General features: G+C 49.1%; 1 protein-coding gene across 3 annotated transcripts in view; it reads right to left on the bottom strand.

Annotated features, from left to right (window-relative positions):
- EFTUD2 (elongation factor Tu GTP binding domain containing 2) overlaps nucleotides 1-15,820 on the bottom strand; it is a 179,410-nt gene that overhangs the window by 59,593 nt on the left and 103,997 nt on the right. For all 3 annotated transcript variants that reach the window (XM_068263300.1, XM_068263301.1, XM_068263302.1), the window contains exons 4-6: nucleotides 13,212-13,290; nucleotides 13,049-13,124; nucleotides 2,324-2,389 (exon numbers count right to left, since the gene is read on the bottom strand). In XM_068263300.1, the coding sequence (XP_068119401.1) occupies nucleotides 2,324-2,389; nucleotides 13,049-13,124; nucleotides 13,212-13,290 (221 nt within the window). The remainder of the gene's footprint in view (nucleotides 1-2,323; nucleotides 2,390-13,048; nucleotides 13,125-13,211; nucleotides 13,291-15,820) is intronic.

Here is a 15,820-nt window from a genome sequence, read left to right as displayed (position 1 = left end):
AAATCCCTAAGGTTTCGAGGCTGTCTCTGTGCAACTCTGAGCCTAAGCTCCCTCCATAGGTTTTCTATTGGATTAAGGTCCGGAGACTGACTAGGCCACTTCATGACCTTAATGTGCTTCTTCTTGAGCCACTCCTTTGTTGCCTTTGCTGTATGTTTTGGGTCATTGTCGTGCTGGAACACCCATCCACGACCCATTTTCAGTTTCCTGGCAGAGGGAAGGAGGTTGTCGTTCATGATTTCACGATACATGGCTCCTTCCATTTTCCCGTTAATGCGATTAAGTTGTCCTGTGTCCTTAGCAGAAAAACACTCCCAAAGCAAAATGTTTCCACCCCCATGCTTGACGGTGGGGATGGTGTTTTGGGGGTCATAGGCAGCATTTTTCTTCCTCCAAACACAGCGAGTTGAGTTAATGCCAAAGAGCTCTATTTTGGTCTCATCAGACCACAGCACCTTCTCCCAGTCACTCACAGAATCATTCAGGTGTTCATTGGCAACCTTCAGACGGGCCTGCACATGTGCCTTCTTGAGCAGGGGAACCTTGCGAGCCCTGCAGGATTTTAATCCATTGCGGTGTAATGTGTTTCCAATGGTTTTTCTTGGTGACTGTGGTCCCTGCTAATTTGAGGTCATTCACTAACTCCTCCCGTGTAGTTCTAGGATGCTTTTTCACCTTTCTCAGAACCATTGACACCCCACGAGGTGAGATCTTGCGTGGAGCCCCAGAACGAGGTCGATTGATGGTCATTTTGTGCTCCTTCCATTTTTGAACAATCGCACCAACAGTTGTCACCTTCTCTCCCAGCTTCTTGCTAATGGTTTTGTAGCCCATTCCAGCCTTGTGCAGGTCTACAATTTTGACTCTGACATCCTTGGACAGCTCTTTGGTCTTTCCCATGTTGGAGAGTTTGGAGTCTGCTTGATTGATTGATTCTGTGGACAGGTGTCTTTTATACAGGTGATTAGTTAAGACAGGTGTCCTTAATGAGGGTGACTAATTGAGTAGAAGTGTCTAACCACTCTGTGGGAGCCAGAACTCTTAATGGTTGGTAGGGGTTCAAAAACTTATTTCACTCAATGAAATGCAAATCAGTTGCTATCTTTTATTTAAGGTTATTTTTTCGATTTTCCTTTTGATGTGCTATCTGCCACTGTTAAAATAAACCTACCATTGAAATGATACTGTTATGAGACTTCATTTCTTTGTCATTGGACAAACTTACAAAATCAGTGAGGGGTCAAATAATTATTTCCTCCACTGTATATGGTATGTACCTTGCCGTCATCCCTGTGTCTTAATGTTTCAATTATGGAATAAGTATCCCTAATAAACTACTAAAGTTTTCATTCGGGGTAACTTTGGTTATTTATGGACCTTGAAGTGGATCCAAGATAAACTTTTACTCATTGCATAATTGTGTTCCTTTCATATATTTTATAGGGCATTCCTCAAGCCAAATACTTTTTTATTTTGTTTTAATACTCTAATTCCCTATAAACTAAACAAGCTTCGCCCACAGATTTTCGCAGTGCCTTGGCACCGTAGCAAGGGCTTATGGGAACTCAGTCTGGGCAGGAGGAGGTTACTAGCCAGAGATTTCACAGACATAGGGGAGAAAGGAGGAGGAGAGGGGACTGAATTTACACACAGGCAAGCTGATAGCATCTCCAGCCCTCAGCCTGTGACAAATAGAACATGGCTGCCCTCATTGCATCACAGGAATAAATAATCATAAACTGTTGAAACTGTTTGCAGCTAGATGCTGTGTAAACTATCTAAACTTTAGATAAGATATATAGACAAGTTACCTGTTATAGTTTTTCATCTCGGATCCGCTTTAATGTTTCAATTGTTATTATGGAATAAGCATTCCTAATAAACTACTGAACTTTTGTTATTTATGGACCTTAAACATGGAAGCAGTTTTCTTAATCATTAGGTATAAACTTTGATTTCCATGGCAGTCGATGTTTTGTACATGCAGACGCTGTCATAAGTGGGATATGAACCCACGCCTCCAGGGGACTTCTGACAGTGTTTGCATGTTTTGCATATGCTGTTTTTTGGTAGTATCCATGGCTGAAACCTCCAGGGCTAAAAGCCAAATCACGGGCAAACATTTTATACATCTTTCTACTCATGGTATAAGACCACCGTGATAGTAGTGGAAGGTGGTGTTCCTATGGTCTATTTGACGAAACTGATAGTTCTATATCACGCCAGAATTATGACTGGCTTTCACATACACAGAACTATGCCCCTCCCTCTGCAGGCAAAGTGCAGAAAATCCTCACAGAAAACTGGCATCACATTTACTCACATCCAGATCGTGGCGCTTGCGGATCTCTGGGTGCGTCTGCTCAATCAAACAATCCACAAAACAGGTCTAGAAAGGAAAGACGAAAAAACATTTATATATATTTATCTATACTATCCATCTGATGACAAACTCAAGACTGTAAGGCAGGGTTCACACTTTATTCATATGAGTTTTGCAACTATGCGAAAATGCATTTGTCACAAATCCAATGAAAGTCATTGGACAAGAAGGAGCAGGGGCGCCTTTTGCTATTTTGTCACTCCAGGCAAGAAAACCTGTGGCGTCCCTCCATGAAAACGTAATGTGCCAGCGTTTCACTAGAAAATTAGCGTAATGCGGCAATGTTTCACCAGAAAATACATGTAAATACGCCGGAGTTACACAAGAAAATACACATAGGCAGGGCTCCTCGGTGCTAGTAAAAAAGGGCGCACAGGGATAGTGGACAAAAAGGGCGCCGCCATAGACTGCAATGCAAAATATCGGCTATTCGGCGCCCGACAGGGAAAAAGGGCGCCCGAGAAATAGCGGTTACAGGGATCGTGTTAACAAAAGTTTTCGTTTACAGAATAAGGTTTATAACAAAGATCGTTTACAAGTTCGTTTTGAGTTTGTGTTATAAGCGAAATTTTAAATACGAAAAAATAAGTATATCAGTTTTTACTTATTATTTAGTTTAAAAATTTCGCTTACAAAAGTATAACAACTAAATTTTCGTTTACACTTCTTTGATCATTTAAAAATTTGTTTTCATATGTATAATGCGTAAATACCGTTTTCAACCTTATTGTATTAGAAATACATCGCTTTTGGTATTAACTTTTTTTTACACTTATAATGCGTTGATTATAGTTACTAAAATATCGCTTTTAATGTTACTGTTATTTTAAATTTCCAATGCTTGTAAGGCTATCTATTGTATTGTATATATTTATATATACTTTTCTCTATTTATAATATTAATGTATACGTGATTTTAAGGCTATTTTAAGGCTATTTATTCTATTACAAATATATAAATTATTTTATTCACGTTATTTGTAGAGAAGTATTTTAAGGATTAAATATATTATTGTTAGGTTTAGGCATTACCAGGGGGGTCTAGTGGTTAGGGATAGGTACAGGGAGGGTTAGGTATAGTTACAGTATAATATACGCAATCAGGGGGTGGTTAGGGTTAGGCACCACCAGGGGTTTTAGGGTTAGGCACCAACCGGGGGGGTCTTAGGGTTAGGCACCAACCGGGGGGGTCTTAGGGTTAGGCACCAACCGGGGGGGTCTTAGGGTTAGGCACCAACCGGGGGGGTCTTAGGGTTAGGCACCAACCGGGGGGGTCTTAGGGTTAGGCACCAACCGGGGGGGTCTTAGGGTTAGGCACCAACCGGGGGGGTCTTAGGGTTAGGCACCAACCGGGGGGGTCTTAGGGTTAGGCACCAACCGGGGGGGTCTTAGGGTTAGGCACCAACCGGGGGGGTCTTAGGGTTAGGCACCAACCGGGGGGGTCTTAGGGTTAGGCACCAACCGGGGGGGTCTTAGGGTTAGGCACCAACCGGGGGGGTCTTAGGGTTAGGCACCAACCGGGGGGGTCTTAGGGTTAGGCACCAACCGGGGGGGTCTTAGGGTTAGGCACCAACCGGGGGGGTCTTAGGGTTAGGCACCAACCGGGGGGGTCTTAGGGTTAGGCACCAACCGGGGGGGTCTTAGGGTTAGGCACCAACCGGGGGGGTCTTAGGGTTAGGCACCAACCGGGGGGGTCTTAGGGTTAGGCACCAACCGGGGGGTCTTAGGGTTAGGCACCAACCGGGGGGGGTCTTAGGGTTAGGCACCAACCGGGGGGGTCTTAGGGTTAGGCACCAACCGGGGGGGGGGGGTCTTAGGGTTAGGCACCAACCGGGGGGGGGGGGTCTTAGGGTTAGGCACCAACCGGGGGGGTCTTAGGGTTAGGCACCAACCGGGGTCTTAGGGTTAGGCACCAACCGGGGGGGTCTTAGGGTTAGGCACCAACCGGGGGGGTCTTAGGGTTAGGCACCAACCGGGGGGGGGGGTCTTAGGGTTAGGCACCAACCAGGGGGGGGGGTCTTAGGGTTAGGCACCAACCAGGGGGGGGGGGTCTTAGGGTTAGGCACCAACCAGGGGGGGGGGGGGGTCTTAGGGTTAGGCACCAACCAGGGGGGGGGGTCTTAGGGTTAGGCACCAACCAGGGGGGGGTCTTAGGGTTAGGCACCAACCAGGGGGGGTCTTAGGGTTAGGCACCAACCAGGGGGGGGGTCTTAGGGTTAGGCACCAACCAGGGGGGGGGTCTTAGGGTTAGGCACCAACCAGGGGGGGGGTCTTAGGGTTAGGCACCAACAGGGGGGGGTCTTAGGGGTTAGGCACCAACCAGGGGGGGGGTCTTGGGGTTAGGCACCAACCAGGGGGGGGGTCTTGGGGTTAGGCACCAACCAGGGGGGGGTCTTGGGGTTAGGCACCAACCAGGGGGGGGTCTTAGGGTTAGGCACCAACCAGGGGGGGTCTTGGGGTTAGGCACCAACCAGGGGGGGGGTCTTGGGGTTAGGCACCAACCAGGGGGGGTCTTGGGGTTAGGCACCAACCAGGGGGGGGTCTTGGGGTTAGGCACCAACCAGGGGGGGGTCTTGGGGTTAGGCACCAACCAGGGGGGGTCTTGGGGTTAGGCACCAACCAGGGGGGGGGTCTTGGGGTTAGGCACCAACCAGGGGGGGTCTTGGGGTTAGGCACCAACCAGGGGGGTCTTGGGGTTAGGCACCAACCAGGGGGGGTCTTGGGGTTAGGCACCAACCAGGGGGGTCTTGGGGTTAGGCACCAACCAGGGGGGTCTTGGGGTTAGGCACCAACCAGGGGGGGTCTTGGGGTTAGGCACCAACCAGGGGGGGTCTTGGGGTTAGGCACCAACCAGGGGGGTCTTGGGGTTAGGCACCAACCAGGGGGGTCTTGGGGTTAGGCACCAACCAGGGGGGTCTTGGGGTTAGGCACCAACCAGGGGGGTCTTGGGGTTAGGCACCAACCAGGGGGGTCTTGGGGTTAGGCACCAACCAGGGGGGTCTTGGGGTTAGGCACCAACCAGGGGGGTCTTGGGGTTAGGCACCAACCAGGGGGGTCTTGGGGTTAGGCACCAACCAGGGGGGTCTTGGGGTTAGGCACCAACCAGGGGGGTCTTGGGGTTAGGCACCAACCAGGGGGGTCTTGGGGTTAGGCACCAACCAGGGGGGTCTTGGGGTTAGGCACCAACCAGAGGGGTCTTGGGTTAGGCACCAACCAGAGGGGTCTTGGGGTTAGGCACCAACCAGAGGGGTCTTGGGGTTAGGCACCAACCAGGGGGGTCTTGGGGTTAGGCACCAACCAGGGGGGTCTTGGGGTTAGGCACCAACCAGGGGGGTCTTGGGGTTAGGCACCAACCAGGGGGGTCTTGGGGTTAGGCACCAACCAGGGGGGTCTTGGGGTTAGGCACCAACCAGGGGGGTCTTGGGGTTAGGCACCAACCAGGGGGGTCTTAGGGTTAGGCACCAACCGGGGGGGGTCTTAGGGTTAGGCACCAACCGGGGGGGGGTCTTAGGGTTAGGCACCAACCGGGGGGGGGTCTTAGGGGTTAGGCACCAACCGGGTGGGGTCTTAGGGTTAGGCACCAACCGGGGGGGGGTCTTAGGGTTAGGCACCAACCGGGGGGGGGGTCTTAGGGTTAGGCACCAACCGGGGGGGGGGGGTCTTAGGGTTAGGCACCAACCAGGGGGGGTCTTAGGGTTAGGCACCAACCAGGGGGGTCTTAGGGTTAGGCACCAACCAGGGGGGGGTCTTAGGGTTAGGCACCAACCAGGGGGGGGTCTTAGGGTTAGGCACCAACCAGGGGGGGGTCTTAGGGTTAGGCACCAACCAGGGGGGGGTCTTAGGGTTAGGCACCAACCAGGGGGGGGTCTTAGGGTTAGGCACCAACCAGGGGGGGTCTTAGGGTTAGGCACCAACCAGGGGGGGTCTTAGGGTTAGGCACCAACCAGGGGGGGTCTTAGGGTTAGGCACCAACCAGGGGGGGTCTTAGGGTTAGGCACCAACCAGGGGGGTCTTAGGGTTAGGCACCAACCAGGGGGGGTCTTAGGGTTAGGCACCAACCAGGGGGGGTCTTAGGGTTAGGCACCAACCAGGGGGGGTCTTAGGGTTAGGCACCAACCAGGGGGGGTCTTAGGGTTAGGCACCAACCAGGGGGGGTCTTAGGGTTAGGCACCAACCAGGGGGGGTCTTAGGGTTAGGCACCAACCAGGGGGGGTCTTAGGGTTAGGCACCAACCAGGGGGGGTCTTAGGGTTAGGCACCAACCAGGGGGGGTCTTAGGGTTAGGCACCAACCAGGGGGGGTCTTAGGGTTAGGCACCAACCAGGGGGGGTCTTAGGGTTAGGCACCAACCAGGGGGGGTCTTAGGGTTAGGCCCCAACCAGGGGGGTCTTAGGGTTAGGCCCCAACCAGGGGGGTCTTAGGGTTAGGCCCCAACCAGGGGGGGTCTTAGGGTTAGGCCCCAACCAGGGGGGGTCTTAGGGTTAGGCACCAACCAGGGGGGTCTTAGGGTTAGGCACCAACCAGGGGGGTCTTAGGGTTAGGCCCCAACCAGGGGGGGTCTTAGGGTTAGGCCCCAACCAGGGGGGTCTTAGGGTTAGGCACCAACCAGGGGGGTCTTAGGGTTAGGCACCAACCAGGGGGGTCTTAGGGTTAGGCACCAACCAGGGGGGTCTTAGGGTTAGGCACCAACCAGGGGGGTCTTGGGGTTAGGCACCAACCAGGGGGGTCTTGGGGTTAGGCACCAACCAGGGGGTCTTGGGGTTAGGCACCAACCAGGGGGGTCTTGGGGTTAGGCACCAACCAGGGGGTCTTGGGGTTAGGCACCAACCGGGGGGTCTTGGGGTTAGGCACCAACCGGGGGGTCTTGGGGTTAGGCACCAACCGGGGGGTCTTGGGGTTAGGCACCAACCGGGGGGTCTTGGGGTTAGGCACCAACCGGGGGGTCTTGGGGTTAGGCACCAACCGGGGGGTCTTGGGGTTAGGCACCAACCAGGGGGGTCTTGGGGTTAGGCACCAACCAGGGGGGTCTTGGGGTTAGGCACCAACCAGGGGGGTCTTGGGGTTAGGCACCAACCAGGGGGGTCTTGGGGTTAGGCACCAACCAGGGGGGTCTTGGGGTTAGGCACCAACCAGGGGGGTCTTGGGGTTAGGCACCAACCAGGGGGGTCTTGGGGTTAGGCACCAACCAGGGGGGTCTTGGGGTTAGGCACCAACCAGGGGGGTCTTGGGGTTAGGCACCAACCAGGGGGGTCTTGGGGTTAGGCACCAACCAGGAGGGTCTTGGGGTTAGGCACCAACCAGGGGGGTCTTAGGGTTAGGCACCACCAGGGGGGGTCTTAGGGTTAGGCACCACCAGGGGGGGTCTTAGGGTTAGGCACCACCAGGGGGGGTCTTAGGGTTAGGCACCACCAGGGGGGTCTTAGGGTTAGGCACCACCAGGGGGGTCTTAGGGTTAGGCACCACCAGGGGGGTCTTAGGGTTAGGCACCACCAGGGGGGTCTAGGGGTTAGGTACAGGGAGGGCTCTGTGTGAGAGTAAGGTTAGGTATAGTTACAGCACAATATATGTAATATATACAATTTATTAAATTATATATATTTAAACAAAGAGGGGTCTAGGGGTTAGGGATAGGGAGAGATCTGTGTGAGCCTACAGTTTGGTATAATTACAGTACAATATCTGTAAAACCTACCATTGCATTGCTATGCTTAATACAAGTGTAAATATCGTTTTTGTTATAGACGATATTTGACGTTTCTTTTCAGAATTCGTTTGTTGTTATAGACAGTATTTTGCCATTTCATTTCCGTTTATTTAACCTATTTAGCACTACATTTTCGTTTACAACCCCTTAAAATAAAAATAAGGTTTTGCATTAAAACTTAAAATTTCGGCTATACCCCGCGCCCTTTTTTCCAGGCGCCCTTTTTTAAAACACGCGGGCTCCTCTTCCTCCCCCCACCCCACCTTCCCATTAGTTCTCCCTAATAGCCCTGATACCTGCCTGCACCTATAAGAAAAAAAAACCAAACATTTACTCACCTGCAGAAGACTCCTCTCCCGGCCTCCCTCTGGCGCGCAGCAGCTCCCCCGATGAGCTTCATGCAGCAACTCCGGCTGCAAAACTCCCATGCTAACAGGCAGAGCAAGGCTATGGGAAAATTGCATCCGAAGCCCTGAACTGGAGACTATTTGTGTCTCCAGTGCCATTTTCCCTGCTCTGCCTGCCAGAACCCACAGACTCTGCAGGCTGCAGAAGTGAGCTTACGGGCTGCGGCCAGTGAACTGGCGCAGCATATATTAGATGCCAACATGGCGCCCCCAGGACCAATAGCACTCCAGGCAATGGCCTGTACTGCCTATGCCTAAAGGCTCCCCTGAGAAGGAGAAGAGGGTTAGGGACCACATGGAGAAAACTGTTCTACCTGTGATCCCGGTTGAAGTAAATGGGGACTTGGAGATGGCGTTCTCTTCTGAGGAGTTTCAGGCAGTCCTCGTTCAGTCTCCTCCTGGGATATGCCCAGACCCTGGGAAAACCTCCTACTGCACCTGCGCAGGACGATCCCAGCAGCGGGAGTGAGCACGCGCATGGCCAGGGCCGGCACAAAGGATGGCGACATTAAAGTCAGCTAAGATGGAAGCAAGCCGTGGCAGGGGACCGGAGGATCGTTTTGTCCCGGCACAGGACACCTGCAGAGGGCTGGTAGAAGCCCCATGTAAGTTAAAGGAAAACAGAGATGAACGCTGTGGCACAAAATAAACATATGCCCTGATACATTTTACAAAATAAGTACTATAACTGGTATTTTCGCAGCTCTGGTGTGCCATTTGTTTGTGTGGTTTTTTTTTTACTAAAACTCCACACAAAAAACAGTTTATCAGAAAAGAATATTTAGTGAGCTGTGTGCAAAATGAAATCACAATTTGTAAAAACCTCTTATTACTAACAAATAGATTTAAAAAAAACAAAACCGTTTTTCAATATACTCTTACATTAGACGCTCTTCCCATCTCATCACAGCTCCCTGTGATGCTGCAAATATACAGAACAGGAAAGCAGAGCCAGAAGGGGGAAGGCTTGGGCTTGAAAAGACATCAGAGAAGACAGACTCAGCTATAATGATTCCTGAGCAAAGCCAGACTGAATGCTCAGTCGGGGATTTTATCAGGGCTGATTAGAAGCAAGCTGTGCAGTGCAGAATGAATCAGAAAGCATGGTAGGTGTTTTCTCTAATGTTCGCACTGATATATATGGTAAATACATGAGGGTGCTTCATCTCTGGTTCCCTTTAAACTCTTTTTTGGTATCTGCTTGCAGGTGTCCTTTGAGGCATGCAATGCAGTTACATCATTAACTTATTCCTTAAACGGTCCTTAGAGCAGCGGTTCTCAAAATGGGTGCTATGGCACACCAGGGACAATTCCCAGGAGCACCACACCTCTGTCCTGTGTGTACATGTCCCTGTGATCACTGATTGGTTCACAGTGATCACAGTGTCAGAAGCCAATGAAGTCGGCTCCTGATCGGCTTACGGAGCTCTGCTGTCATACAGACGGCAGAGCGACTGGGCTGCAGCAATGGGAGAGCGGCGCAAACTGCAAGAAAGACAGGTCCATGCGGCGTGATGTCGGCGAACTCCATTTTTTTCTTTTTACCAAAAAGGTATCTGGTCCTTAAAGAGAATCTGTAACGTCAAAACGTCCCCTGGGGGGTACTCACCTCGGTTGGGGGAAGCCTCAGGATCCTAATGAGGCTTCCCACGCCGTCCTCCGTCCCTCAGTGGTCTTCTCGCTGCAGCCCTCCATGCAGCGGTGACGTCAATATTTACCTTCCCGGCTCCTGCGCAGGCGCTCTGAGCTGTCGGCTCCGAAGTAGGCGGAAATACCCGATCGCCGTCGGGTCTGCTCTACTGCGCCTGCGCAGTAGAAGGGACCCGACTGAGATTGGGTATTTACGTCTACTTCGGAGCCGAAAGCAGCCACAACGCCCCCACTGGAGCTTGCAAACGTAAATATTGAACTAACAGTCGGGTCTGTCGCCGTCTGTTCGGAGGGCTGCGGCGAGACCCCCGTGGGACAGAGGACGGCGTGGGAAGCCTCATTAGGATCCCGAGGCTTCCCCCACCCGAGGTGAGTACCCCCCAGGGGATATTTTTGATGTTACAGTGTCTCTATAAGGGGCCAGAAACTACAGGTAAGAAAATGGATAAAGGTCTATGACAGCATGGGTTAACTTCAACTACCTTTATATCATACATGCCTCTAGTGGGTATAGGAGTGGTTCAGTGAGCTGGGTAACACAAAGTCCAAATGTGGGTAGCTGCCAGCGTTGCCTAAGGCGAGCATCATATCTCCATGGATGCCGTGCTCACTACAGTATGATTTAGGGTACAATAATTACTTCCCAACCCCAGAAGACAATTTTATCAGCTAGAAAATGCCAATAGGAAACATATCTCCAATAAAAAAGTAATACAAATATATTTTTATATAACGATATAGACTAAAATAAATGACATATCAGGGTGTATTAAACATAGCTAAGAGCCAACTGTCCTTCTTCCCGTAACTAGAATCATCCAATATCTGGCCAAAGTTTTAAGCACATTCGAGTGTATGCACTAAACTGCATTAAGCAGAATTACGTGCCTAAAATTTTATACACAATGGGTAGAGTGTAATACATGATGTGATTATAGCATTCTGCTCCACTCATCAAGTGGTAAGACTTTACACGTTCTTCTTCTTAAAGGGATACTGTAGGGGGGTCGGGGGAAAATGAGTTGAACTTACCCAGGGCTTCTAATGGTCCCCCGCAGACATCCTGTGCCTGCGCAGCCACTCACCGATGCTCCTGCCCCGCCTCCAGTTCATTTATGGAATTTCTGACTTTAAAGTCAGAAAACCACTGCGCCTGCGTTGCCGTGTCCTCGCTCCCGCTGATGTCACCAGGAGTGTACTGCGCAGACACAGACCATACTGGGCCTGTGTTGTGCGCTCTTGATGACATCAGCGGGATCGAGGACACGGCAATGCAGACGCAGTGGTTTTCTGACTTTAAAGTCAGAAATTCCAGAAGTGAACCGGAAGCGGGGCCGGAGCATCGGGGAGTGGCTGCGCCAACACAGGATGTCTGCGGGGGACCATTAGAAGCCCCGGGTAAGTTCAGCTCATTTTCCTCCGACCCCCCTACAGTATCCCTTTAAAGGACCTCTGTCACGAAAATCTTAAAATTTTAAATACACGTAAACCTATAAAAATAAGATGTATGTTTCTTCCAGAGTAAAATGAGACATACAGTGGTTTGCAAAAGAATTCCGCCCCCTTGAAGTTTTCCACATTTTCTCATATTACTGCCACAAACATGAATGAATTTTATTGGAATTCCACATGAAAGACCAATACAAAGTAAAACGCTATTTTATGGCGGAAAGCTAACACTGCACATCACTCAGAACACACCATCCCCACTGTCAAATATGGTGGTAGCAGCATCATGCTCGGGGGGTGCATCTCTTCAGCAGGGACAGGGAAGCTGGTCAGAGTTGATGAGAAAATGGATGGAGCCAAATACAGGGCAATCTTGGAAGAAAACCTCTTGGAGTCTGCAAAACATTTGAGACTGGGGTGGAGGTTCACCTTCCAGCAGGACAATCACCCTAAACATAAAGCCAGGCCAACAATGGAATGGTTTAAAACAAAACATATCCATGTGTTAGAATGGCCCAGTCAAAGTCCAGATCTAAATCCAATCGAAAATCTATGGCAAGATCTGAAAACTGCTGTTCACAAACGCTGTCCATCTTATCTGATTGAGCTGGAGCTGTTTTGCAAAGAAGAATGGGCAAGGATTTCAGTCTCTAGATGTGCAAAGCTGGTAGAGACATACCCTAAAAGACTGGCAGCTGTAATTGCAGCAAAAGGTGGTTCTACAAAGTATTGACTCAGGGGGCCGAATAATTACGCACACCCCACTTTGCAGTTATTTGTAAAAAATGTTTGGAATCACGTATGATTTTCGTTCCACTTCTCACGTGTACCCCACTTTGTATTGGTCTCTCATGCGGAATTCCAATAAAAATTGATTCATGTTTGTGGCAGTAATGTGACAAAATGTGAAAAACTTCAAGGGGGCCCGAATACTTTTGCATACCACTGTAAATTACTTTTCTATGTTGCTGTCACTTACAGTAAGTAGCATAAATGTGACATTACCGACAGATTTTGGACTAGCCCATCTTCTCACAGGGGGGTTCTCAGGGTTTTCTTTATTATTAAAAGCACTTAGTGAATGGCAGTTGCTCCATCCAACTGCCAAAAAAGTGTGCAGCGAGCAGGGAGGCTGGCCAACATCTTAGTATAAATCTTTTTCAGGGAATGTCTTTATAAAGAATAAAGGCTGTGCTGAGAATCCCCTATGGGGAGATGGACTAGCCCAAAATCTGTTGGTAATGTCAGATTTCTACTACTTACTGTAAGTGACAGCAACATAGGAGAAAAGTAATTTATGGCTCATTTTACTCTGGAAGAAATGTACATATTTGTCTGTTTTAAATTTTAAGATTTTCGCGACAGTTCATCTTTAGAGCATACAACCCATTGCTGTTTATGGTGGCACATTGTGAAGAACCTCTGACCTAGAAACTAACACTGGTTGGTAACTCACCTTTCCATGGTGGAGGTGACCACACAAAGTGACGTTCCGGATGAGCTCAGAGTTGTCCATTAGATCGGCCAAAAACCTGTAAAGCAATAATCAGCACCAAATTTAGACAGAAGGAGCACTAAAAATGGCATTGCAAGAAGAAGCTGCTGAAACAGATACTCACTCCATGGAATATACGGTGGCTGGCAGCCCCTGCTCCATCATCGAGAACTTCTTTGTCTTCACAGGTTTGATAATCGGTTCTTAGAACAGAAAAAAAAATGGATTGTGTCTGACACTCATCACACCGGAAGAACAATTGTTTTTGGATGAATACTTCAGCTGTCAGGTAGGATTCATTCCTCAAACTTTGTTAAGGGGAACAGAGAGCAGAGGAGATGGTCAGGAACTCCTCTGTATTCACAGTGAAGTAAAATTGATAAATAAAATGGCCACCTGTAAGCCATTTTGCCATACTCCCTTTGTTCTATACAGCATAAGACTAGTTCTCTTCTTTCACATGTTTTCATTGGTTTGGAATGTGCTACTAGGGATGATTTGTCTGTCTTGTAGATAAGGATGGCGCTGTGTGAATCTCACTAGTCAAACTAGCCTTAAATTAAACAAGCTACTGATGAAACATATACCTCTAATAATAATTAACGACTGACTGATCTCATCCACTTAAATATTAATATGTATTCATGTATTCATTTATGCTGTATTCTGTATTCCAATAGTTAACTTAGAGATTTTGTGAGGATCCAATCAGGTTATTGGTAGGAGGAATGATTGTAATGTGTAATTTGGGGTATATAACTTCTGTTACGAGCCTTCCTCGGGAGACTAAAATTTCGTCTCCTGTACAGTAAATAAACCAATACTTTACTTCCAAGACATCGATTTGTGGTATTTCACAACAACAGGAGGAGACTGACTGGTCTCCCCTCACAGCTGCTCTCTATCTCCTATGGGTGATGATGGGCTGGGGGGAGGAGTTTAGACAGTTCACAGGCTGCTATTCAATTTAACCACTTAATTGCCAGCGGTCTCTGCTCCCTTTAAGGACCAGAGACCGCTGGTACAAAAACGGCGGAATCCCGACGAATCGCCGCACACACCCATCACGACCGCCGCACGTCAGGATCCTGGGCCACCCACTCTGGTGTCTCTATGTCGGCAGAGTTCTTGTGAGCCGGTCAGGAGCCGCTGTTATTGGCTCCTGACCCGTCTTACAATGGGAGCGGCTTACACTGAAAGACAAGGCCAGGAGCCAATGAAATCGTCTCCTGACCCGCTCACAGGGCTCTGCCGTCATAGAGACAGGAGGAGCCAGTGAGCTGTGGGAACAAACGGCGGGAGCGAAGGAAACGGCGGATCGCCCTTCCAGCCAGATGACCACCAAAACAGGCCGTAGATTTCAATTAGCTTGGTCCGCATAAGACATTCACACAGGAAGTCAGTTTTGCAAACACAACAAACCAGGTGACGTGAAAATGAATAATGCATGAATAAGAGCGCCTGATCTGCATACAAGGTAGCCTCCATATCCCTCTCACTTCAGACTCCCTTTAAGAATATTTCCCTGTCTGGAGCTCTGTGATCTGTGTTAGGTCCCTGAGACCACTTGCATATTTAGGCCCTGTTCATACTGTCAGCGTTTGTAGAACGCGTATAAATTCAAAGAAACGCAAGTTGAAAAACACATGCGTTTTTCTTGCGTTCGAATGCATATTCTATTGCGTTTTGCACACACAGGTGACCCGGGGAAAAAAAATTATGGGAACCGCAGAGGGAAACTTACGCTAAAACGCAATAGTACGTGTTTTTGATATGCGTCCATAGACTTTCATTGCGTCCGTTTCTGTGCGTGATGCACAGAACTGCGTGAAGCAATGCAGATGAGAAACGTGTGCGTCTCATACGCATACATGTGAACGAGGCCATTAGAAAACATTAGTAGCCGTTTCTATGTGTAAAATATTTCTGTATGCGTTCTGTAAAAACGGCTAGGAACGCACAGTGGCTTCAATTCATCAAGCATTACCGCATTCGGTAATGCTGAAAACAGCTGACTTAACGGAGCACTTTCGAAAATGTTAATTCATCAAAGCTGTTACCGAATGAGAAGCTGAAATGACAGAGCAATGAGATAAATTATCGACTTGTGCTCAACAAATGTCAGCAAATGTCAGTAAATGTTAATTCATCAAGGTTACCACATTCGCTAGCACATTCGGTGTTTATCTCCAGCTCTTCCCTGTCGTTACAGGCTTCGAAAGCCTTCTGTGTGAATGTTTTCATGATTAGCAGGAGCAGGCAGCCAATAGAAACAGCCCCTGTTCTCCTGCAAGTGCTGCTGATAGGTCACACAGGCTTCTCCACACAAGCTTTCAGACCCCCCCAGGCAGTGAGCAGAGAGAACGGGACAAAAGATATCCCCAGATACCCTTCGGTGGTGTAACCCTTTGAGTCCCTGTTTGAAAATGCAAAGATGCAAGTGGTGAAATCACCAAGCATGGCATTTGTAATGTCTCCAGGAAGTTTATCTACGTTGTGGCAAATAAGTAAAATGTTAAGAAAGACTGATCGACAGATTCAGAGCAGCAGAGGCAGTATAAAAAACAGTAAATATAACACGTTTACATGTAAAGGGATGTCTGGATGCCTTCTATTGTTATCAGCTTGTAACAACACAGAGACATTCCAAGCTGCTCTGCACCACTCTGCAGTTATCGAACAGCCTTTGATGAACTGAAGCCGTAGTACTTCGGTAACTTAACGAACCTCTAC

The sequence above is a fragment of the Hyperolius riggenbachi genome, chromosome 12 (assembly GCF_040937935.1).
Source record: "Hyperolius riggenbachi isolate aHypRig1 chromosome 12, aHypRig1.pri, whole genome shotgun sequence".
NCBI lineage: Eukaryota > Metazoa > Chordata > Amphibia > Anura > Hyperoliidae > Hyperolius > Hyperolius riggenbachi.
This window is presented reverse-complemented; position numbering and strand designations above follow the sequence as displayed.